This window comes from Aplosporella prunicola, assembly GCF_010093885.1.
Source record: "Aplosporella prunicola CBS 121167 unplaced genomic scaffold K452scaffold_28, whole genome shotgun sequence".
Lineage (NCBI taxonomy): Eukaryota > Fungi > Ascomycota > Dothideomycetes > Botryosphaeriales > Aplosporellaceae > Aplosporella > Aplosporella prunicola.
The window spans coordinates 83,360-104,335 of NW_022983556.1; the positions used below are offsets into that span (position 1 = coordinate 83,360).

The following is a 20,976-nucleotide window of genomic DNA, read 5'->3' on the forward strand; positions in this document are numbered from 1 at the left end:
AAAGCTACGGGGTCAACGGGAGTTTGCTGTCTTTCTTTGAATCAAGGGACTGAGATTTCTGAGATTGAATTGGGGCATGATGCTTAAGGTAAATTCATTTCTTCATGGAAACAGAATTCACAAAGATTTGCCAGACGGATAATTTTGATATAAAACGAGACAAACGGGAGGGGAGAGTTCTGCTGTGTCATCTTTTCTCTAAACTGACCTCAATCCCCAAGATTGAATCTGCGATCATTTGGCACGACGGATAAAAACGCAGATACTCAAGACGTAAACTTGGAAAGACGCTGCTCTATGCCGGCGAAACTCTGTCTTTCTATGAAATACCTACCTAATCTAGCTGCGGCAAAGCCCAAACATTCGACGGTGCTGCTTTTGATATCAGACGGACGAAAAAATCCGACAGACAGACACGACGCTTCCTGCATCATCTCCGCTCTCTGCTCTACCAATCCCAACCTCAATGCCCCCCAAAAAACTCCCTCTCTCCCTCTCCTCTAATCATCAAACCTGATGCCGTTGACGCCCATCGTGTCAATCATGCCGCCGCGATAGCTGCCCCTCTTGCCCTTGTTCTTCTCCTTGGTGAAGCCCTTGCCCTTGGTGACAATCAGGCGCTGGTGCGCCAGGTTCGCGTAGTCGTACGGCACGTACTTGTTGCTGGCGAAGCGGGGGTCGACGTACTGGTCCTGCGGGATGCGGCTGAAGGGGACGTTGGTTTTGGCGCGCTTGGCCGACGTGGGCGTGTCGGTGCCCGAGTTGTCCGTCGTGGTTACCGTCGTGGTCACGGTGGTCGTGGTGGCCTCGTCGTCTGTGCGCTTGCGCTTGCTGCTTTTTTGTGCGGGCGAGCTTGCGCCGATGGTGGCGGATGAGTCGCTGTGCGTGCTGCTGGCCTGGGGAGGAGGCGTGGATTTGGACTTCTTGGATTTCTTGGACTTCTTCTCGGAGGCGGAGGAAGACGACGAAGAGGAGGATGAGGATGAGGAAGATGAAGAGGAGGAGGAGGAGTCGCTATCGCTACCGCTGTCGCTCTCTTCGTCTTCGCTGCTGTCGCTGCTGTCCGAATCGGAGGAACTGCTGGAGCTGGAGCTGGAGCTGTCGGAGTCGGAGTCAGAGTCGGAGCCAGACTCGGAATCAGAATCGGACTTTTCAGACTCGGAATCGCTAGAGCTAGAGCTGCTCGAGCTGGAGCTGGAGGATGGCGTCTTGACCTTGGGCTTTTCAGACTCGCTGTCAGAATCGCTCGAGTCGGAGTCGGAGTCAGAGTCGCTGCCCGAGTCGCTGGAGTCCGAGTCCGAGTCGCTGCCGCTGTTGGAGTCGGAGCTCGAGTCGCTGTCGGAGTCACTGGACTCGGTTTTGACCTTCTTCTTGGCCGGCTCGTCGTCGTCGCTGCTGTCGTCGCTAGAGTCGCTATCCGAGTCGCTGTCCGAGTCGCTGTCCGAGTCGCTGCTGCTCTCGACGTCGGAGCCGTTGTCGGCGGGTCCGTTTTCCTTCTTGACCTCGGCGTCAATCTCGCGGTCCTCCTCCCACTCCTCGTAGACATCTACCAGGGCGGGCTTGCCCTTGGCGGCGCCGTCAAAGTCGGCCTTGGCGGCATTGCGCAGCTCATTGGCGGCCTTGTCGAAGCCGTGGTCGGCGAGGAAAGCGTGGACGAGATCGACGAGGGCGGCGGGGGCCTTGGGGGCCTTTGACTTTTTGGTGACCTTGCTAGACTTGGCCATTGTGGGGGGATGGGGGGAGAAAAGGGTGGGGAAAGAAGGAAGGAAAATGGTCAACTTTTTCTGCCGGTGACTCTTGTTCACCGCCTGACGGCTGGCGGCTGGCGGTCGTGGCGCTACGTTGGACTAACCCAAGGTCTACCTAAGGTTGTCGGGGTTTGGCTGGCTGCATCATTCGTCTGTGTCTGTGTCTCAGCTTGGGCTCAAAGCAGAGTCGACCTCTTCTCGAGTCTCGACGTCCCGTCTATCCTCGCCGCCGCCTCGCCCGCCCGTGTCGCCTTCCCGCACCAGCCAGCGTCGTCAGGGAGCTGCTCCGCCCAACTCCCGTCCATGCCCGCCCTCGTTCACGACCGCCGCCTCGGACAATGAACGCTGCCCTTTGCACCGCCCTGACACGCATATCCCCTACGCCCTGAACCTCGCCTCCCGCCCGCCATGAACGGCTCCCACGATCGCGCCAATGGCCCCCGGGCCAGCGACGACTCCCGCCATGCCAGGGCCCCCGCCCAAGGCTCCTCGCGCGCCGAAAAGTACGAGGACGAAAAGCGCCGCATCATGGAGAGCTGTTTCTCCAAAATGGATCCAAACGGAGCGTGTATGCCGCCACCTTTCCGAGCCTGAGCCTCGCTGACCGCACAGTATCCGAGTCGTACATAACCCACCTGCGCGTCACCGAAGACGCCGCCTACCCCCAGACGCCCCCGCCTCCTAGCTCGCCGCCCCAAAATAAGAAACCCAGAGTCGTCATTATCGCCGTGCGCAGCTCCGGCCGCGTGCGTATTCACAAAGGCAGGGAGAACGCCAATGGTTCCTTTTCTATTGGCAAGACGTGGAACCTCGAGGATCTGTCTGCCATTGAGACGTTTGCCCACGCCTCGCCCAAGAGCCAGGAAGATGCGCAAAGAAAAGAGTGGGCCGGCGCCGTTGGCTTCGTCGTGACCATTGCGAAGCCGTATTACTGGCAGGCAAATTCCCCAAAGGAAAAGGACTTTTTTATTAACAGTTTAATCAAAATCTATGGCAAGTATACGTCTGGCAAGGCCCCGCAGCTGATAGGTTTCAGCTCGCGCGAGGCCGACCAGGTCTTGCGTCCTGCTGGGCCACCGTCTGGTCGTCAACCGGTTAGTCCGGGGCCGCCGTCTGCCCGTAATCCTCCTAGTCCTGCGAGACCCCCGCCTTCGCGCTCCGGCGCTTCGCCTGGCGCACCGCCGCTGCCTGGTCACGAACCGCGCCCTTTGCAACCTAGGAGTCGTCCAGGCACGGCGGGTGAAGATAGACCTGGTCAGCCACGGCCCCCGCCGTCACGCGGGAGGGATCCTATGCCCACAGATCGTATGCCCATGCCACCGGATCGTGATGCCAGGAGACCGCGTCCGTCGCAAGAGCGCGAAATGCGCAAGGCCCCGAGTAGGGAACAGATGCGGGGACGGCCAAGTTATGACCGTGAGCGTAGTGACCGTAGTGACCGCAGTGATCGTCCTAGTCATGATCATGCCCGGCCCTTGCCTCCTTCGCTCTCGACCGCTCATCTTACTCCGAAATCGTCGCACTCTGAATTCCGTCCCACATCGCCGAATGGAAGTTCGACGTCGAGAGGGCGCGGCCCTCCTCCGCTCATGACCAACATGGCGAGCCCTGGAAAGCCGAGGCCATTTCCCGCGTCGCCCATTTCGCGGCCAGAGTTTCCAGCCTCGCCCTCGATCAGGGGGCAAGATCCGTCTTCGCCGATTATCAGGGATATTCCAAAGTCGCCAATCGTCAGAGGTCAGGACTTTCCTTCGTCGCCGCTCGTCCGAGCTCAGGATGTGCCGGCGTCGCCTCTTGTTAAGCCCGAGGTTGCGTCGATTGTCACGGATGTTCCGCCGTCGCCCATTTCAAGGTCAGAGTATCCGGCGTCACCAGTGTCGAGGGAAGATGAGGGGCCTGGGTTGGCTGGATCTGGGTTGGCCAGCTCGACCATGAATCGATGGGGCCCGAACGGTGCGAATCGCGAACCTTCACCGCATAGCCTGCGCCCATCGACGGCGACTAGCACCTTGTCAACGGAAGAAAAACCTATTGAAGCTCCGGTCCGCAAGCGTCCCCCCATGCTGGCCCCTCAGGCCAAGTACGACGACCTTCCCGCTCCTCTCAGATCGCCCCGCGCCCCGCCAAAGGCCGGATCGCCATTGCCGTCGCCCACGCCCAGCCCTGGTCTGCCCCCGGCTCTCAGCCCGAGACTCCCGCCCGTGGCCGTGCCCGAACCAACACCTGCCCCGCCAACGCCCCTGGAGCCCGAGGTCAAGGAGCCGGAAGTCAAGCGGGAGGAACCCGCCCCCGCCACGCCCGTGGAAAAACCTCAAGAGCCGTTCGAAACGCCTTTGGCCACTCCCCCGGTTGCTCCGGTTGACGCGACCCCGCCAGAAAAGTCGCCATCCCAAGACGATTCCCCCGCCACGTCTGTATCGGAAGAAGCCAGGCCCGCCGCGGCGTTGATGCTAATGAAGAAGAACAACAACCAAAAGAAAATGGGCGATATTCTTCGCCGGGCTGCGAATACGTATGGAGCCTTTAAGCCGAGAACTGGCGGTGCTGCTGAGAGGTTCAAGGCGGCCAACCAAGAGCCGACGGGCGAGGCAGCGGAGGGTATTACTGCCGTGTTCAATGCGCCGTCGTTGGCGAGGAAGAATACGGATGACAGTATGATTCCGGAGACGCCTGTGGAGATGGAGGGTAAGCCAGAGGAGGCCGAAGTTCCGTCGCTCAAGGTGTCCGAGCCTGTCTCAGCCCCGACCCCGGCCGTTGAAGATGTTGTTGCGCAGGCTGTGGCAGCGGAAGCGGGGACGTTGGAAGTTAATCAAGAGGCGGCGAGGTCGAAATCGCCTGATGATATTCGTCGACAGAGGCGTCGGTCCAACACGCAAGCCAAATATCTTGCATCTCTGGGTTTGGATCCTAGTGTATTGGACAGTCGCGGTCTGGAGATTGAGGCCGTATTTTCCGACTTTGGCTGGGCCCGAGGGGGTATGCAGCCGAAGAAGCTGGATGCTTTTGAAGCAGAATTGAAGCGTGAGATTGCGCGTGTGGAAGCGGGGAGCTGGCTCAGTCAGCAGGAGCACAATGACGATCGCATCGATGCGGTGGAGAAATTGTTGGACAAGGTGATTGGCGAGTGTGACGAGTTGGAGGGCTTGTTGACCTTGTACAATGTGGAGTTGAGCGTGAGTGTGTTGTGTTTGTGGTGGTGGACGAGGGCTAACGGAAACAGAGCCTTAATGATGATATCGCCTTCATCGAAGCCCAGTCGCAAGGTCTGCAAGTTCAGACGGCTAATCAGAAGCTGCTTCATGGCGAGCTTAAGAGTTTGGTGGATACCATTTCGATTGATACGCGTCATCTCGAGCCGCTCAAGCGCGCGCAAATTGGTAAGATTGAGGGTCTGGAGGCGATTGAGAGCTCGCTGTTGTTGCTGTACAAGGCCATGATCACCATCGACCCGTCGTTGCGCCAGGGTGTTCATTCGTCGCTCATTGATGGTGCTGGGGGTATGGGAAGTACAGAGCTTGGAAATATGCGCGCTCTGCAGGAGAAGAAGGAGAGTTACCTGCAGGAGAGCGCGACGTTCCTGGCACGTCTGAAGCAGCACATGGATATGACGTTTGGCGCCGCCATGCTCGCCGCCCGCGACGCCATGAACCGGGCGGGATCGGACACGAAGCTGGATCCTGCGCTGCACGACGTCGCCCGGAATGCCCTGTGGCAGTACAGTCCGCTGCTTCTGTTTGCCAAGGAGATTGACCTGTATACCTGGGATGCTTTGTTGAAGATGTACCAAGGCCGCGCCCGTCATCTGTACCAGGACGAATTCCGCGACAATGCCATCGCGTGGAAGCGCATGGCGCGGAGCAGCACCGGAGAGGAACAGGAGCTGCTATTTACCTCGCAAGAGAAGGATACCGAGAGTCTGTCGGTCCACGGCGCTGCCCGCAAGCTCACCGTCAAGCGCAGCCAAGGCCTAGCCGGAAAATTCAAGTCCGCCGCCGACAAGGCGACCAAGCTACAGGGAGGCACGCTGTATCACTACGAGTCGTTTGCGGGGGCTTTGGATGAGATGACGCCGTTGGTGTTTACGGAGCAGAACTTTGTCGTTGAGTTCTTCCACGCCTCATCGATTGAGAACATGGACTTTGCCGACGCCGTCACGTCTGCGCGTCCGCAGTCCCGACGCGGTGGTAATCTGTTTGCGCGCAAGATGTTCGAGCCCGACCGCGCCCTGGCCAAGCGCGTCGCCGAGGTCATGGACGACATTTTCGCCTTTTGGCCGCAGGAGCTGCAGAATTTGGTGGAGTGGGTAGTGCGGAACGATCCTTTGCAGGGGATTGGCATTCTCTGTGCCCTGGACCGCAAGCTCATCGAGCTTGAGGAGACGAACCAGGACTTTTTGACCCGCACCCTGCAGGCCCTGCACACGCGCTTGACGGGACTGTTTAATCGGTTTGTGGATACGCAAATCTCGGCCATTGAAGACACCAAGGTCAAAATCAAGAAGCGCAAGGGCGTCATCGCCTTTATCAAGACCTTCCCCCACTTTTCCGCCGCCATCGAAAACATGCTGCCGGCGTATGACGATCCTGAACGTCTCGAGGTCCGCACCATGGTCGACGATGCCTACCAGAAGATCAACAAGGCCATGTTCGAGTCGCTCAAGGTCATTGCCAAGGAGAGCCCTGCCGCCGTCGCCGCCCAGGCCCCGGGTGTCAGTGGTGCTGGCGCCGACCCCGAGGACAAGGAGGCCCTGAACTACCATATCCTGCATATCGAGAACATGAACCACTACATGGAGGAGGTCGAGCCGCGGGGGGATATTGTGTTGGGTGACTGGCGCGACCGCGCCCAGGCCGAGATGAACGAGCACATGGCCCTATATGTCGATGCCGTCATCCGGCGGCCGCTGGGCAAGTTGCTGGTGAGTGTGAAGTGTGTGTATGTGCATGGTATAGGCGTTAACGAATCCAGGACTTCCTCTCCCCCATCCCGCAAATCATCGCCGCGCTGCCGGCCGGCACGCCGCCCTCGGCCATCTCGTCGCGGCCGTCGCACTCGCGCTCGCTGTTCAAGAAGATCACGGCGTCCAACGACACCAAGGAAATCCGGCGCGGCATCGAGGCGCTGCGCAAGCGCGTCGACAAGCATTTCGGCGACGCCGACGACCCGAGCTTGAGCCGCGGCCTCGTCACAAAGGTCCTGGCCGAGTGCGAGCGCAAGTACCAGGACGTCTGGCAGATGCTGATTCGCGTTAACAATGACGTGTATGCCGGCGAGGTCGATGTGGGTAGTTGGGGCGATGAGGTCGCGGGGGCTTTTAGGCGGTAGTTTGCTTAGGGGGGGTTTTGGGTCGTTGCATTGTAAGAGGTTTGTTTTGCAGGCGCTTTTTTTTGCTGTTGTTGTTTGTTAAGAAGTCTGGCGCAGAGTTTTTCTGGTACTGGTATTTCTTCCTTTTTTCAATCGCGAGTATTTCCCGGCTTTTAATCGCGAAGATGTATTCTTGTTGTGTTGGTGTTTCTTGTTTTTTTTTTTTTTTTTTTTTTTTTTTTTTTTTTTTTTTTTCTGTTCTTTTTTGCTGATGTGGGGCTTTCCTTCTCCTACTCATGGGGTTTCTTTGGGCTTTTGGACTCTGCGTCGTATAGGTCGTATGGAGGATAATGTTTTTTCGCTGTACCTTTTTCGTTGTTGTCCCGCGTTGCACGCTCGTTTGTCCGTAGTTTGGCAATGCAGGATGCCGTGAATGGATTTGCTTTGACTGCATAGTGACGCTTTGCGTGTTGTGCAAGCTGGCTGGGAATTTGGTGAAGAGGCAAGAGAGGGCGTGTGTGTGTTTTGAAAAGGGGAGATATAGGAGGGTATGTAGGTATGGATGGTCCTGCTGAGAGTGAAATAGGAAAACAGAATAACAAGAACAAAGCTGCATTCAACAAACGTGAACGGAGACACATGGATAGGTAGGCGGAAGGGCGTCTGCACTGTGTACCTAGATTTCGAAACAAAGCTAAGAAAAGCCCGCCACGCCGGCGTTTGTTTTGCCATTTAGTGGGTGTTTCTATGAAGAGTTTGAGACGCTTTAAATGTTTACACTGAAAGAAAGAAAAATAAAAATTAAGTCTTTATTTTTATTTGTCTATTTCTTCTCTGACCTACTGTCGTTCGTCATCAGAATACCTCGTTAATGATAAGTGGCGTTCAATATCGACAGAGTTCTGTGATGGTGAGCATCCCCGCCTCATGCCTGGTGGTCAATAATTGGCCTCGTCACATGGCAGCTAGGGTAGGTAGCTCTTTTGCGTTGGGTGGACGCGTGAATTGGAGAGAGTCGTGATGGGGGACCCTAGCTCCTTGATCTTTTCTTCTTGCTCGCGCGTGGGATTGTCAAGTTGTCGTTCTCGCTGCGAGCACTTTCTTTTGTCTTCATTACAGCTACCTAGTTGTTTGAGCGGTGCCGGTGAATGTGGTGTTTAAGATGGGTGCGGAGGAGGAGGGTGGGAGGAGGGGCGAGAGTGGGAGGTGTGTGTGTGTGTGTGTGTGTGTGTGTGTGTGTGGGATGGAATGAGGGTGAGTGGTTGTGGTTGTGCTGGTGTGGAGATCGCGCGTATTATGAATGTACAAGTTGGGGATGTAGTCGTGTTGAGGTAGAAAGGCTCAGTTTGTTGATCGGGTTATCTATCTAGGGTATGTATCACCAGCGGTGCCAGACCCGTGCTTCCTCCGTCTAATCAGGTCTAAGTCTAGCGCTCCCTCCTTCCTCTATCCATACAGCCAGACATGTTCAGCCTAATCAGACAAGCCGAACAATAGCGATCAAACCAACAAGGCCATACCCATACGACCATCCCGCAATCAAGCCTTCTTCTTACCCTTCTCCACAGCCTGTTGCACGTTTTTCTTCCCTTGTCCCACAACCTGCTGTACGCTTTCGACAAGGCCGGTTCCAGTCCTCGTTATGGGACCCACTGGACCGCCCTGGCGTTGCTGCTGACGCTCCACGAACGCGAGCCACCCGAGCACGATGCCTGCTATGAGGAGTAGGGCGATGAAGTTGCCTAGTGGTGAAGGGGGTTAGCTTTGTATGAGCAAGAACAGGAAAGAGGGATGATGGATGGCACTTACGCAACAACAACTCAGCCGTATCCTCAGCCAGGCCCGTCGCGCGCTGGAAGATGCTGACGAGAAGGTAAAAGACATCGCCCACGAGTGTGATGATGCGGGTGAGGACGGCGCGGAGGAGGGTGAAGGGTGAGGCAATGACATCGGTTGTGGTTGTGGTCATTTTGGCGGTTGTTGCGTTTGCTGGGAGTGGAGTAGTTACTGGTCGGTTGGCGTCGAGCTGGTGGTAGGTAGAGAGGAGGGTTGGTTTGGCGTCGGAGGTGCTGCTTGTGGTGTGGGTAGAGTAGTGGCTTGTAGAGATGAGTGGGTGTAGGGTGATGATGGTTCGTGGTTGGGATGGTAAGGGATGGTTATAGAGTGAGAGATGAGGGTTGAGGGATGGAGAGGAGAGGGAGAGCGAGAGCGAGAAGAAGAAGAATAAGAGGGCGAGAGACTCGTCTGTCTCGCCTTCCATTTAGGTACATAGGCCGCTTCCCTCTGTCGCGCATACTGTAACCACACAAGTCGTCCCTTCCCCACTCACTCCGCCAGAAACGCCAACACCTCCTTCACCAGCTCCTCCGGCTGCGCCTCCGGGACATAATGCCCGCACTCCAACGCCCTGCCCTTCACACCCCCCACACTGACCTTCTCCCACTCTTTTATCGCATCAAAACACGCCTCCACGACGCCCTTCTTCCCCCACAGCACAAGCAAGGGCGCCTTAATCTTCCTGCCCTCGCGCTCATCCGCCTCCTGCTCATCGCAATCCACGCCCGCAGCCGCGCGATAGTCCTCACACCACGCATGAACCGCGCCCTCCAGCTCCCCCGCCTCCTCATACGCACTCAACGCATGCTCAGCAAAAAAGCCCGTCCCAGGCTCCCTTCCCGTCAGCATCATGCGGACAAACTTCCCGCCCCCCATCCCATTAATCAGCGTCTCGGGCAGCGGCGCCGGCTGGATCAGGAAGAACCAATGCCAGTACCAGCGTGCAAAGTCCTTGTCCGTAGCCGCATAACACGCCTTCGTGGGCACAATGTCCAGCAATATCGCCTTCTCCACTCTGTCCGCAAAGTCAACGCACAGTTTATGCGCGACGCGGGCGCCGCGATCGTGCGCCAGGACGCTAAAGCGCGAATGGCCCAGCGCCGTCATCACCGCTGCGCAGTCGGCTGCGAGCGCGGATTTGGCGTAGGCGGCGTGCGTGGCCGACGGGGGCGGCTTGGACGATGCTCCGTACCCGCGCAGGTCTGCGAGGACGAGCGTGTATTGCTGCGCCAGTGCCGGCGCGACTAGATGCCAGATTGCGTGCGTTTGGGGGAAGCCATGTAGGAGCAGCAGAGGCGGCTTGCTGCTGCTTGTGCTGGGGTTGTGCAGACCGCGGATGGTGACGCCCTCTGCGGTTTCGACAGCGAAAGGGACGAAGGAGGCGGGGAAGAGGGGCGCCGCTTTTGGTTCGGCCATGATGATGATGTTGTTGTTGCTGTTGTGATCGCTGACCGTACGTAGCGCAGATAGTAGGTGATGTAGTGTCAGAATCCAAAAAGCCGACAAACAAACAGATCTCTGACACGCGGTCCCAAATTCCCTAGCTCTTGCCTTTCCAATCCGAATTGTCATCTAAATTGAGCTCTGAGCGCTAGGCTATATACCCCCCCACCCCACCTCCACCCCTCCGATGATCTCATCGCCGCGGATGACAAATCCACGCACCCTGGCACCCTCGCTCCACCACCAACCACCACGCACCATCCACGACGGCAATGTCGACAGCGACGGCCCAACACCGAACCACCTGGACCTTACTAATGTGATTGCGTGCTGTGCGTGCTGGATTGGGATTGTTGCTTGTGAAGCCATTGAAGCAGGTAGGCTGGGGTGCATGCGGGGGTGGGGCAAGCAAGCATGCGCGGCGGCGCAGCACTTTTGAACGACTTGGCCTTATCGGGAACAAAGGTAGGTGCAATATCAGCATTGGTTATGCAGTTGTTTAGCTAGCTACGCACACGCATATCCGTACCTCTCTACAGTACATGTACAATACAAGCTAGACCTCTAGACGCACTGCCTATGTAAACTTCCACCACGCTCCCTTCCCTCCTCCACCAAGTCGAAGCCCACGCCAAAGCCCATGGGGACGGCAAAGGCAATGGCAAAGGCAAGGGCAATGCCCGCACCCAAGACCAAGTCGACCCGTCGTGGTCATGGACGGCGGGCGGCATTGCCATTGTTGTCGGTAAGGGTCGCTATGAGCACACAACGGCGCCAAACAGCAACAGCCAAACACCATGACCAGCACACGCATCCCACGAACACGCTCGTTATCGTCTATTTAGTACCTATGGCATAGCACCACCAGCATGCCAAAAGACGAGTTCGTCTACATACATGCCAAAGTATTTGATACCCACCCAATCAAAGATGGCGGTGTGGCAGAGCGGACACCGGGTTGTTATCGGACCCTAACGGCCGATGTATGTCCTTCCGCCCCTTTCTCACACTAGGAGTAGGTGATACCGCTTCTTCTCCCCTGGCGGGTTAAATATACCTAGGCAGGGCCTAGGTAGGTAGTTCCGTCCGCTTCGGACCTCCGATCCTCGAGTCTTTCCGGCTTTATATCTCGACTTCGCTCGTCTCTCGTCCACCCCTCCTCTTCCCACCCCACCCCGGGCGCGGCATTCTCCCACGCCTCGTGCCTCCGCGCCCCCGCGCCTCCGCCTCAGACAGCGTGCAATGTAGGTACCTAGGTAGGTAGTCTGTCTGCGCCACGGCGGCCTAGATGACCGGCCTAGCAAGCCATAGACACGACACGGCTCGCCTCGTCTTTCCAACCGCGCGGACAAGACACTCGCACTGCGCACTATTGCGCGCCACGGACTAAGGCCTGAAACAAGACAAGTCCAGACAGACAGGGCAAGACACCAACCTAGGCAAGGAACAAGAAAAGCGGCAAAGAAGCCAGCCAGCAGCAAAACGCAACCGTATCCTCCCTTGCCAACTCTACCCCTCCGCAAACGGGTTCCACGTGAAATCTGCCACCACAATCAGCACAAGCACCAAGCAGCACCCAAACTCAGCGGCTCGGCGCCCCCATCGCGCGCGCAAACTCACCGTCCAGGCTCCCCCATGTGACCTGCCCAAACGCGTCCACGGCGCTAATGTCCGGGTCCAGCGCGTCCGGGTCCCACGCTCCCTGCGGATCCGCGCTGAGGAATGAAAATGCCGTTCCATCCGCGTAGATTGCCGGATCGTGCCAGAGCCCCTGCTGCTGCTGGTGGTCAAACGCCGCGGACCCCGGCCCCGGAGGCGACATGTTCTGCATGTAGCTCTGCTGCGCAGCGCCCACCTGCGGAGACTGTTGGGGGAGCTGAAACGGCAGCGGTGAGGTCGTCAGCGCCGAGTTCGTCAGCGTCGCATTGTTCGCTGCGGCAGAACCCCCCATCTGCGCAGCCGCTTGGTCCGCTGCCGCCGCGTACAGGCTCTGCGGGCTGAGGTGCGCGACGGGGGTGTGCAGGGCGTTGGCTTCGGAGAGGGAGCTCGAGGCGCGTTGGAGGGACGGGGTGCGATAGGGCTGGCTGTCGGCGCCAGAGGAGAGGGCGCGGTGGATCGCGGCTGAGGGGGTGAGGCCGCCGCTTGGCCGCATCTCGTTTTCGTCTTGGGGGGTTGTGCGTGCGCGCTTTCGTGCGCGTGCGTCGTCTTCGGTGGTTGAGAAGACGCGCTTGGATGCGGTGGTGACGTTGGTGGTTGCGGTGGTGGAGGCAGAGTGGCAGGCTTGCAGATCCGCGAAGAGGGATGTTAGTGTTTTGTAGTAGTTTGTTGCGCTCTTCCAGTGGTCGCTCATGAGGCGCAAGATCTGCAGACATGCTTGGATTTCCCTACTTATTGTTAGCACGCTCTTGCTGCAGTAATGAGATAACTCACGCGTGTCCCTTTTCTGCAGGATAGTACCGCACTTGGCAGGCAAATACCAATATCAACCCAGCCATCCAGCTCGCGGAGAGCAACTCCGGCAAGAAGAACGGCTGCCTCACTTGCAACTGCATCTCCAGTCCTCCAATAATTGTTCGCGCGGCTCCGATACATGTCTGCATGCTGGCCATGAATTCTGGCGACGTCGGATTCATTGACAGGCAAGGTCTGTTAACAAGAAGCAGAAGCTGTTGATAGAGAATCGTAAAGAGAGGGACAAAGCTAACGCTATCATCATCGCCAGGCTCTCCACGCGGGTACACTACTGTATCTTGATCAGAGAGTTTGGGGGGAAGAGAGTTCCACCAGCTGTGGATATCGGCCGTTATGTATAGGATCTTGCTATGGTCGACAGAACGGACGTGTATCGATTTGTGGAAGAGCTCGACAGCGCGTCCAGTCAACTGGCTATACCCAACCAGGCCCGTGAGAACGATATCTCGGTGCTCCTCTTTCGGATTTCTCCTGGCGAACATCCTTTCCCCGTCAATGCTTGGCCCGGCGCGGCATTCGACGCCGGAGCCGTTGCTCTGAGAAGCGACCCTGGCAACGATAGTCGTTGAGATAGGCGCGGTCGAAGGCTCGCGCGGATATTGACTACGGGCGGCCTCTCCCGACGAAGTTTCACGGAGAATGACAGGCCTATGCCTTTCTTCCCCCGGGAGACACACGTCAATGTCAGAGTCCTGGAAACCAAGGGGCAAGCCTAGTCCTTGGCTCAGGTATCTGTCGACTACATACGCGCTCCAGAAGAGACGCTTGCGGAGGTCTCGCTCGTGCTCGGAGAGCTGCGGATAGCGATATGGGCATCTATGCAGACCCGCATGAAACAATGATTTGGCCAGTGTTCCTCCAATGGCCGAGGAGGATCTGAACGAGCCCGCGGTGAGGAGGTACAGCTGGGCAGCGAACAAGGCCTGAAGACTGTGAAGGTCCTGTTTAGTGGCCAGCGAACTCAACGAAAAGAGCAGGCTATGGGCCGACTCGATGCGGGAGTAGCGCGGCAGCAGGTTCTTATCAGTGCCCATTTCGGCAATGTTCAAGATGCATTGGGTGATGATGGCGCGGCAGCACCGGTGGCGGTCTGGATCATTGCCAGGAGGGTTGTGGAAGGGCTTTGAGGGGTCGTACAAAGCCTCGACCTACAGTCATCAGCGCACGGGGGATGGAGCAGTCTTGGAAGAGCACAGCACCTCTCTGTAGAATGTGGGCCCGTGGACAAAAGGGAAGAGCGGATGCCTGAGGATCAGATTAGGGCTGGACGGACCGAAGCGGGGCGGGCTGGAATGACCATAGCTTGAAGTACAAAACCATCAATTTCCTGCTGGTCGCTGCATCGGGGGCGCGGCCTATGCCGGGGGGTGCGGCATCATACGAAGGGCCCCTGGCGATGGTGGGAGCAGGCGCAGGGAGCGGGCGGGAGGGAGTCCCTGGACGGCTGTCGTCGCCGTCGGCCAGGATGAAGTCCTCGAGCGGGTTGGGACGGTCATGGTCGGGCCCGGCGGGATTGTCAGGCGGGGCGGGGCCGTGGCCGTGCTTGGAGGCGCGGAAGGCGTTGCGGACGGTGTTGACGAAGCAGATGCCGGTGCTGGAGCCGATGAAGCTGGACTCGTCGTTGGAGGTGGTTCTCAGGGTCCCGATCTCCACAATCTGCATTGGCGAGGGCATGACCGGGGGGGCCGCTCCTCGGTGGTTAGACGGCCGGCGCTACTTGACGACGCGAGCACGGGGGAGCATGGGAGGAAGGCGGAGCATGCGGGGGATGCTTAGGGGAGGAAGAGATTTCCCTCTCAGTGTAACAGAGCTGAATGTCCTTTGAAGCCCCGAAGTCCTGCGCGGATTGGTCCGAAGCAGGCTAAGCCGGCCAGGACCCGCCACCTACGCCACAAATAATGCATGACGAGCCATCGCGTCAAACTTGACCCGGAGGCGGGAGAGCAATGAGCCTTGCACGAAAATGTCACGCGACGTTACAGCTTTCACGTGATTCATGCGGCTCTGAGCGTCTCCGTTTCAAGTTTCGCCGTTTCGCTGTTCCTGCGCCGGCCCAGCCCGCCGCCCGATAAGTCCCTTGCCCTCTTGCCCGATGCGGAATGCACCTCGGCATCTGATAACGATCCATGACACTCCCCCTCGGGAAAATGTCCCTTCCTCCCGCTACCTCCCTCCTTCTCGCCGCCACTGCTTGCTCTTTTCCAGTCTGTCTTTTCTGGCCCGGTTCATTCTTAATTCTCTCCTCTGCAAACACCCCACGATGAGCAATCCCGGCGACTACGACGCCGTCCGCCAGGACATTGTCACGCTTCTGCACCAGCCCGAGTACGACGACGGAAGCGCAGGCCCGATCCTCGTCCGTCTGGCCTGGTGAGTCCATCTCCAGCCATCCCCGAGACCTCCGTTCCTTTCCCTAGGAGGCGGCGACATCACACGACACGACACGACACGTCACACGTCACGCAAGCGCATAGCTGACGGACACACGTACGGGCAGGCACTCGGCGGGAACATATGACGCCGAGACGGACACGGGCGGCAGCAACGGCGCGGGGATGCGTTGGGAAGCGGAAGGCGGCGACCCTGCCAACGCGGGCCTGCAGCACGCGCGTGTCTTCCTGGAGCCGCTCAAGGCCAAGCACAGCTGGATTACGTACTCGGACCTGTGGACGCTGGCTGGGACCGTGGCCGTCAAGCACATGGGCGGGCCCGAGGTCTCGTGGCTGCCTGGGCGCACCGACTTTGTCGACGACAGCAAGCTCCCACCGCGGGGACGGCTGCCCGACGGCGCGCTCGGCGCTGACCACCTGCGCCACATCTTCCACCGCATGGGCTTCTCGGACCAGGAGATCGTGGCGCTGTCCGGCGCACATAATCTGGGGCGCTGCCATGCGGACCGCTCGGGCTTCGAGGGCGCCTGGGTCAATAACCCTACCCGCTTCAGCAACCAGTACTACAAGCTGCTGCTGACGCTGGAGTGGAAGCCCAAGACGCTGCCATCGGGCATACGCCAATTCGCCTACGTCGACGAGGACACGGAGACGGAGCTCATGATGTTGCCCACGGATATGGCGCTCATCTCGGATCCGGCGTTTCGCCCTTGGGTCGAGAAGTACGCCAAGGATCGCGATGCCTTCTTTGCGGATTTTGCAAAGGTCTTCGCAAAGCTCATCGAGCTGGGCATCGAGCGCGACGCGAGTGGCAAGATCCTGAACACGGATAACACCAAGGGCGGCTATGTCAGTGCGCCGAAGAAGAGCTCGAAGCCTGGCGCCCCGGCTAAGAGCAATGAGGAGGCGGAGCCGCTCAGAAAGGAGAACGCAAAGTACAGAGCGCGGTTGTAAAGATTATGAGTGTGATTATAGAAGATTAGATGGCGCTTGCTGTTAGAACTTAGAAAGCGCTTAGATGACAACTGTACAGTAGATAGATACCTGGGCGGTTAGATCACTCTGTTTTACACGTTTTTAGAAGAAAGAGTCGCAAGTAGAGCGTTGTTCGTAGAGTAAATAGATATTAGAGTCGAGCAGAACACATGTTTGTTGGGATCAGTCTTCGATGACGTCTGACGCGTTATGCATAAAGGCAAATCGGCGCTCTAGCATTGGCCGGCTCGAGCAGCCATCAAAACTTAGCCTCACGGTGCCACCAGCACTTAGGAAGGAGGCAAACGCAAAACACAAAGTTCTCTTCCATGGCCAACTGACCCAGCAGACATTTTTGTCGCGGCGATGTCTTACTCCTATAGGCCAAAGGCTAGGCTGGGTAGTCCAAGACAGAGTAGCCAGCTAGCTAGCTCGCTTGATGATCTCGAAGTCGGCGTCGCCGTACAGAGCTGGATGTAAAAGCCGGAAGGGCATGCGAGCTTGTCTGACTATTTGATGCTAGGTTGGTTCTTAGGTACATACTCTGGCGTCGGCATGCTTGAGGTTGCTTTTTTGTGTGCGCTTTGTTGGCTTGGCGCGAGTAGGGCTTGTTGCTAGCTAGATAGCTGCTTGCGTTGGTTTATGCGGTGGTGTGTGGGGGAGGTGTGGAGCTGTGGTTGAGCTGTTTGTTTCTTCTTTGATGCGTGGGAGCAGGGATCGGGTTTCTCTACTATATATTATTGAAGATGGCAGATTTATGGGACGCGAGAGGGGGAGTGGGGTTTATATGACTGCTGCTGCTGCTGCTGCTGCTGCTATTACGAGAGAAACCGAGGCGGGTAGCAGCGGGCTGTGTCGGCGTTTGTGAGACGGTCATGGGAGGGAGTTGTGGGAGGGTCACACCTCAGACGGGACGCGGGACGCGGTTGACCCGGGCCGCCTGACAAGGACCCGACGACCTACAAACAACAACCTCACCTCTTCCATCATTCTCAGCAATAGACCCGATCTGCCGGAAGTTAGGCAGGCTTGGGGCGCGCCAGTTGCCAGCAGCCCGGGTAACGGGGTGATGGGACGTTTTCCCGCCGAGCTAGTCGAGCCATATTCCTAGCAAGGGCCGCCAGACAGGACAGAGTCAATAAGTCTATTTCTCTCGTTTCTTATAGTCTCGGACGCATCGAAATGCCGCGATCCAGATGCCAACGAAGATAAGACCCGGCGCTGGCGAACGAGATGTTGCGTTTGGGGTTGCTAGGGGTGGCACAGGAATGCGATGGCGTCGATGCCCTGGGGAGCGCTATCGTGGGGCTCCGATTCGCGGGCAGGGCATCCCTCTGTTCGGCAGGGCGAGAGAGAGAGCGCGCGCGGGAGGCTTTCGCGGCAGAGCAAAATAAGGCACGAGACTTAGGGGGGGAGGCAAGAGCATGGATCATCACCGTCGGCCGCCCTACCTTGCGTGACTGCCCTCGTCCCCGCGACAAGGCCGGCCCTGCTGCTGCTGCTAGCCCGCCCCGCGCGACGTTCCATGGCAAAAAGGCGCTGCGTCGATGTGACTTTGGGGAATGACTATTGCGCGGGCGAGCCCCCCGCTGCGTCAGTTGTCACCCCTGTGGATGATGCGTCTATTAGCTCTGTCCCGTCGCCCCCCCTCCCTATGCCCCCAACAGTACGTAACGTGTCTGCCGGCCCAGGGGAAGGGTATAAATTGTTTTGCTGGGCGGCTTTGCCGGAGGGAAGGGCGCTGTTGATGTCCTCGTTAAGACGTTGTTGGCCCGCTGATAACACCTCCAGGCTTCCCTTCCTGCGTGCGTTCGCCGTGGCCTTATATATCTCCAATCAACATACAGAGGGACAGACAGCATTCCGTACACAAGGCAAGACACGCCCTATCTGTCTTGGCTCACTGCACCCGTTGGACCAGCCCCAAGATGTCTCTGTTACGGGCCCTCCACCGCGTCTCCAGCTTGCACAACGTGCTGGGCCACCACGCGGCGTCTCGACCAGCAAGCAGCGGTACGACGAGCTCGGTGGCCGCGTCGACCGCCACAAACAGCATTGCCCTCTCGGAGGACAAGAGCAGCGCCACCACCACAGACGCCGCAGCGCCCCCGCACCGCACCCTGCAGCACTTCTCCAGCGACAGCGAGCTGGGCGAAAAGCCGGCGCCGAGCCCGTTCCGCAACCGCGCCTTCGAGATCGGCTTCATCATCTCCATGTCGCTGACGCAAGTGGTAGCGGAATTCCTGATCTCGGGCTTCGGCGTCATCCTGCCGTACCTAGTCGAGGAGTTTCCTGACCCGTCCGTGTCGCAGCTGTGGCCCACGAGCGTCATGACGCTGGTCGTGGCGTCGCTGACGCTGCCCTGCTCCCGCGCCGTCGACATGTACGGCGGGTACCCGTTCTTCCTGGCCGGGGTGCTGTGGCTGGCGCTGTGGGCGCTGCTGGGCGGCTTCGCGCGCAGCGAGGTCTTCCTCGTCGTCGCGCGCGCCATGCAGGGCCTCGCCATCACCGCCATCCAATGCGGCGCCTTCCAGCTCATCGGCACCACGTACCCGCCCGGCCGCAAGCGCAACGTCGTCCTCGGCCTGTACGGCGCGTGTGCCCCCGTCGGCTTCTTCGCTGGCATCGGCACCTCCGGCCTCGCTGTCCAGTTCGCCTCGTGGAACGTCTACTTCTACACCGCCGCCGGCGCCTCCCTCTTCGTCGCCGTGCTGGCTTACATCACCGTGCCCACGACGGCCGTGGCCCGCTCGTCCTCCGCCGCCGAAAAGGGCCTCTCCATGGACTGGCTGGGCACCGTGACCATCACGCCGGGGCTCTTCCTGCTCGCGTACGCCATGGCCGCAAGCTCGCACGTATCGGGGGGCTGGCGATCCGCCGAAGTGCTCACGACACTGCTACTCGGCCTTGCGCTGCTGGGACTCGCGCTCCTCGTCGAGCTGCGCATCGCAGCGTGCCCACTGCTGCCGGCGCGCTTCTTCCGCATCCGCTCCACGCTGCCCTTCTGCGTCGCCGGCCTCTTCTTCTACGCCACCTTCGGCACCTTCCTCTTCTACAGCACCTTCTACATGCGCGACATCATGCACGGGTCGGGCCTGCAGACGGTGCTGTGGTACCTGCCGCTGGCGGTCGGGGGCTTCGTCGTCGCGGCCGTGGGCGGCTCCGTCCTGCACGCCCTGCCCAACACGTACCTGCTGTGGTTCAGCGGCGCCGCGTGGACGCTCGCGCCCCTGCTGCTGGCCTTCGCACCCGCCACCTCCGCCCCCACCCGCACCATCTACTGGGGCTTTGTGTTTCCCGCCATGATCTGCGCCACCCTCGGCCTCGACCTCACGTACACCATCTCCACCGTCTTCTTCTCCACCACCCAGCCCGCGCGCTACCAGGCGCTGGCCGGGGCCGTCGCGAGCGTCCTCGTCAACTTGGGCATTAGTTTCAGTCTCGCGTTCGCGGACATTGTGGAGAGCGTGGAGAAGAACCGCGGGAAAGGCTTGCTGGAGTGCTATCGCGCGGTGTTTTACTACGCGGGCGCGAGCGCGTACGTCGGCTTCGTGGTCTGCTTGCTGTGGGTCCGGATTCCGAAGGCGGACAAGGACTTGAGCATTGATGAAGCGGTAGGGAGGGATGAGGGGGAGGTGAGGGAGAGGAGGTAGAGAGAGAGAGAGAGAGAGAGAGAGAGAGAGTTTCGGTAGGCGCGGGTTGTGGGTTTGGGAGGAGAGGAAGGGGTGTGCAGAAGGTGTCGGTAAGTAAAGAGGTGGGGAAGGCGTGAAACGTGAGTATAAACGAAGGCTCTGCTACTACTGCTTCTGCTGCTGTTGCTGTGCGTCTCGCATATCCATCTTTCGGTGTCAGCGTCGCTGCCAGCGTCCTTCTCTCTGATTTTGTCGTCGTCGTCGTTGCCGCAAAAGCGTTCGTTCGCTCATTCGTTCGATTGTTCGTTTGTTGGGTGCAGAAAGATTGGAACAACTACATGGTTGGCATAGAGGCTGGGCGGAGGCCGGAGGACGATGGCCGTAGGGCGGTGGCTGTAAGAGGAGATTAGGGGTGCAGGCGCGGTACAAGACGTGTTATTCTTCCTCTTTCCTCTCCTATCTTTTCGTTATTTATCACAGCGCAGCGCTTGCACGGTCACAGGTTCCGCTATACCCGGTACGCGTTGTCGGGGGCGCTTTTTTCTTCGGGTGGTGGGGTGGGGGTGAGGGTTTGGTTTGGTTTGGTTTGGTTTGGCTAGGGGGTGGGGTTGAGTTTAGTTTAACGAGAGGGTTGAGGTTTAATTTCGTGAAGGGGGCCCGGCGGGGGGAAGGAAGCTTCGGGTTAGATTGTAGAGTAGGTAGGGGTTTATTCACGTGTTTATGCTTCGCTACTCAAGCTTCGAGTACGGCGCGTGGAGCGGTGAGGGTGCTGGTGGTTGGTAGGCTGAAGCTGGAGAGGATGTGTGCGCGCGTAGGTATGTATATACACGCACTCGGTTCCTGGGTTGAGGTCGTGGGAGGCGGGGGGTTGTGGCTGGAGAGGTCGGGGTCAGATGGAAGGGTGGATAGACGCGGTCGGAGCCTTGTTGCGTGTCTATCAGCATGCATAATCGCCAAAAGTCCACAGACCACACCCACAAGTATATAAGGCCCAGATGTCATTCATTCAGCATGGCCCCTGTGAATGATGCCTCCCTCCCTAACTGGTTTACTGGTCTACTGGTTCGCCGGTTCTGGTTTACCGACGAGGGTTGTATGGGTTATACCCAGACGAGTAAGTGTCACACTCCAGGCGCCATACTTTTTGCAAGCGTGTTCGATTCCTGGCTGGGCCAT

General features: G+C 58.6%; 7 protein-coding genes across 7 annotated transcripts; 3 read left to right on the forward strand and 4 right to left on the reverse strand.

Annotated features, from left to right (window-relative positions):
• Window positions 1–500: 500 nt before the first annotated feature.
• Window positions 501–683, reverse strand: K452DRAFT_235642 (uncharacterized protein; the record flags this gene model as incomplete). The annotated part of the gene is made up of 1 exon (XM_033537450.1): window positions 501–683. A coding segment is annotated over one exon (183 nt), but the record flags the coding sequence as incomplete, so codon positions are not given.
• A 1,190-nt stretch (window positions 684–1,873) lies between these two features.
• On the forward strand, window positions 1,874–7,319 carry K452DRAFT_278230 (uncharacterized protein). The gene is made up of 4 exons (XM_033539358.1): window positions 1,874–2,316; window positions 2,361–4,921; window positions 4,969–6,666; window positions 6,717–7,319. Exons 1-4 carry the CDS (start codon window positions 2,157–2,159, stop codon window positions 7,071–7,073), a joined length of 4,776 nt encoding a protein of 1,591 aa, XP_033393309.1. The 5' UTR covers window positions 1,874–2,156; the 3' UTR covers window positions 7,074–7,319.
• Window positions 7,320–8,591: 1,272 nt separating this feature from the next.
• On the reverse strand, window positions 8,592–9,048 carry K452DRAFT_321646 (uncharacterized protein; the record flags this gene model as incomplete). Its single annotated transcript, XM_033544417.1, has 2 exons — window positions 8,862–9,048; window positions 8,592–8,794 (listed from the first exon to the last, which is right to left on the reverse strand). Exons 1-2 carry the CDS (start codon window positions 9,019–9,021, stop codon window positions 8,592–8,594), a joined length of 363 nt encoding a protein of 120 aa, XP_033393310.1. The 5' UTR covers window positions 9,022–9,048.
• A 278-nt stretch (window positions 9,049–9,326) lies between these two features.
• K452DRAFT_291414 (uncharacterized protein) lies at window positions 9,327–10,445 on the reverse strand. Its single transcript, XM_033541172.1, has one exon. It carries the CDS (start codon window positions 10,302–10,304, stop codon window positions 9,378–9,380), a length of 927 nt encoding a protein of 308 aa, XP_033393311.1. The 5' UTR covers window positions 10,305–10,445; the 3' UTR covers window positions 9,327–9,377.
• A 1,213-nt stretch (window positions 10,446–11,658) lies between these two features.
• K452DRAFT_291415 (uncharacterized protein) lies at window positions 11,659–14,569 on the reverse strand. The gene is made up of 4 exons (XM_033541173.1): window positions 14,101–14,569; window positions 14,003–14,048; window positions 12,762–13,951; window positions 11,659–12,715 (listed from the first exon to the last, which is right to left on the reverse strand). Exons 1-4 carry the CDS (start codon window positions 14,463–14,465, stop codon window positions 11,914–11,916), a joined length of 2,403 nt encoding a protein of 800 aa, XP_033393312.1. The 5' UTR covers window positions 14,466–14,569; the 3' UTR covers window positions 11,659–11,913.
• Window positions 14,570–15,063: 494 nt separating this feature from the next.
• K452DRAFT_312209 (class II peroxidase) lies at window positions 15,064–16,147 on the forward strand (the record flags this gene model as incomplete). Its single annotated transcript, XM_033543535.1, has 2 exons — window positions 15,064–15,173; window positions 15,301–16,147. 2 exons carry the CDS (start codon window positions 15,064–15,066, stop codon window positions 16,145–16,147), a joined length of 957 nt encoding a protein of 318 aa, XP_033393313.1.
• Window positions 16,148–18,342: 2,195 nt separating this feature from the next.
• On the forward strand, window positions 18,343–19,767 carry K452DRAFT_212044 (uncharacterized protein; the record flags this gene model as incomplete). The annotated part of the gene is made up of 1 exon (XM_033536189.1): window positions 18,343–19,767. A coding segment is annotated over one exon (1,425 nt), but the record flags the coding sequence as incomplete, so codon positions are not given.
• Between the last annotated feature and the right edge of the window lie 1,209 nt (window positions 19,768–20,976).

Excerpts from the sequence above, each read along its gene's own strand:
- K452DRAFT_291414 (XM_033541172.1), bottom strand. The coding sequence starts at position 10,304 with ATGGCCGAACCAAAAGCGGCGCCCCTCTTCCCCGCCTCCTTCGTCCCT.
- K452DRAFT_291415 (XM_033541173.1), bottom strand. The coding sequence starts at position 14,465 with ATGCAGATTGTGGAGATCGGGACCCTGAGAACCACCTCCAACGACGAG. Across the intron at positions 14,049-14,100 it reads GTTTTGTACTTCAAGCTATG|GCATCCGCTCTTCCCTTTTG; the intron begins GTCATTCCAGCC and ends TCTGATCCTCAG. Across the intron at positions 12,716-12,761 it reads CCTGCAGAAAAGGGACACGC|GGAAATCCAAGCATGTCTGC; the intron begins GTGAGTTATCTC and ends AACAATAAGTAG.
- K452DRAFT_278230 (XM_033539358.1), top strand. The coding sequence starts at position 2,157 with ATGAACGGCTCCCACGATCGCGCCAATGGCCCCCGGGCCAGCGACGAC. Across the intron at positions 2,317-2,360 it reads AATGGATCCAAACGGAGCGT|TATCCGAGTCGTACATAACC; the intron begins GTATGCCGCCAC and ends CTGACCGCACAG. Across the intron at positions 4,922-4,968 it reads TGTACAATGTGGAGTTGAGC|AGCCTTAATGATGATATCGC; the intron begins GTGAGTGTGTTG and ends TAACGGAAACAG.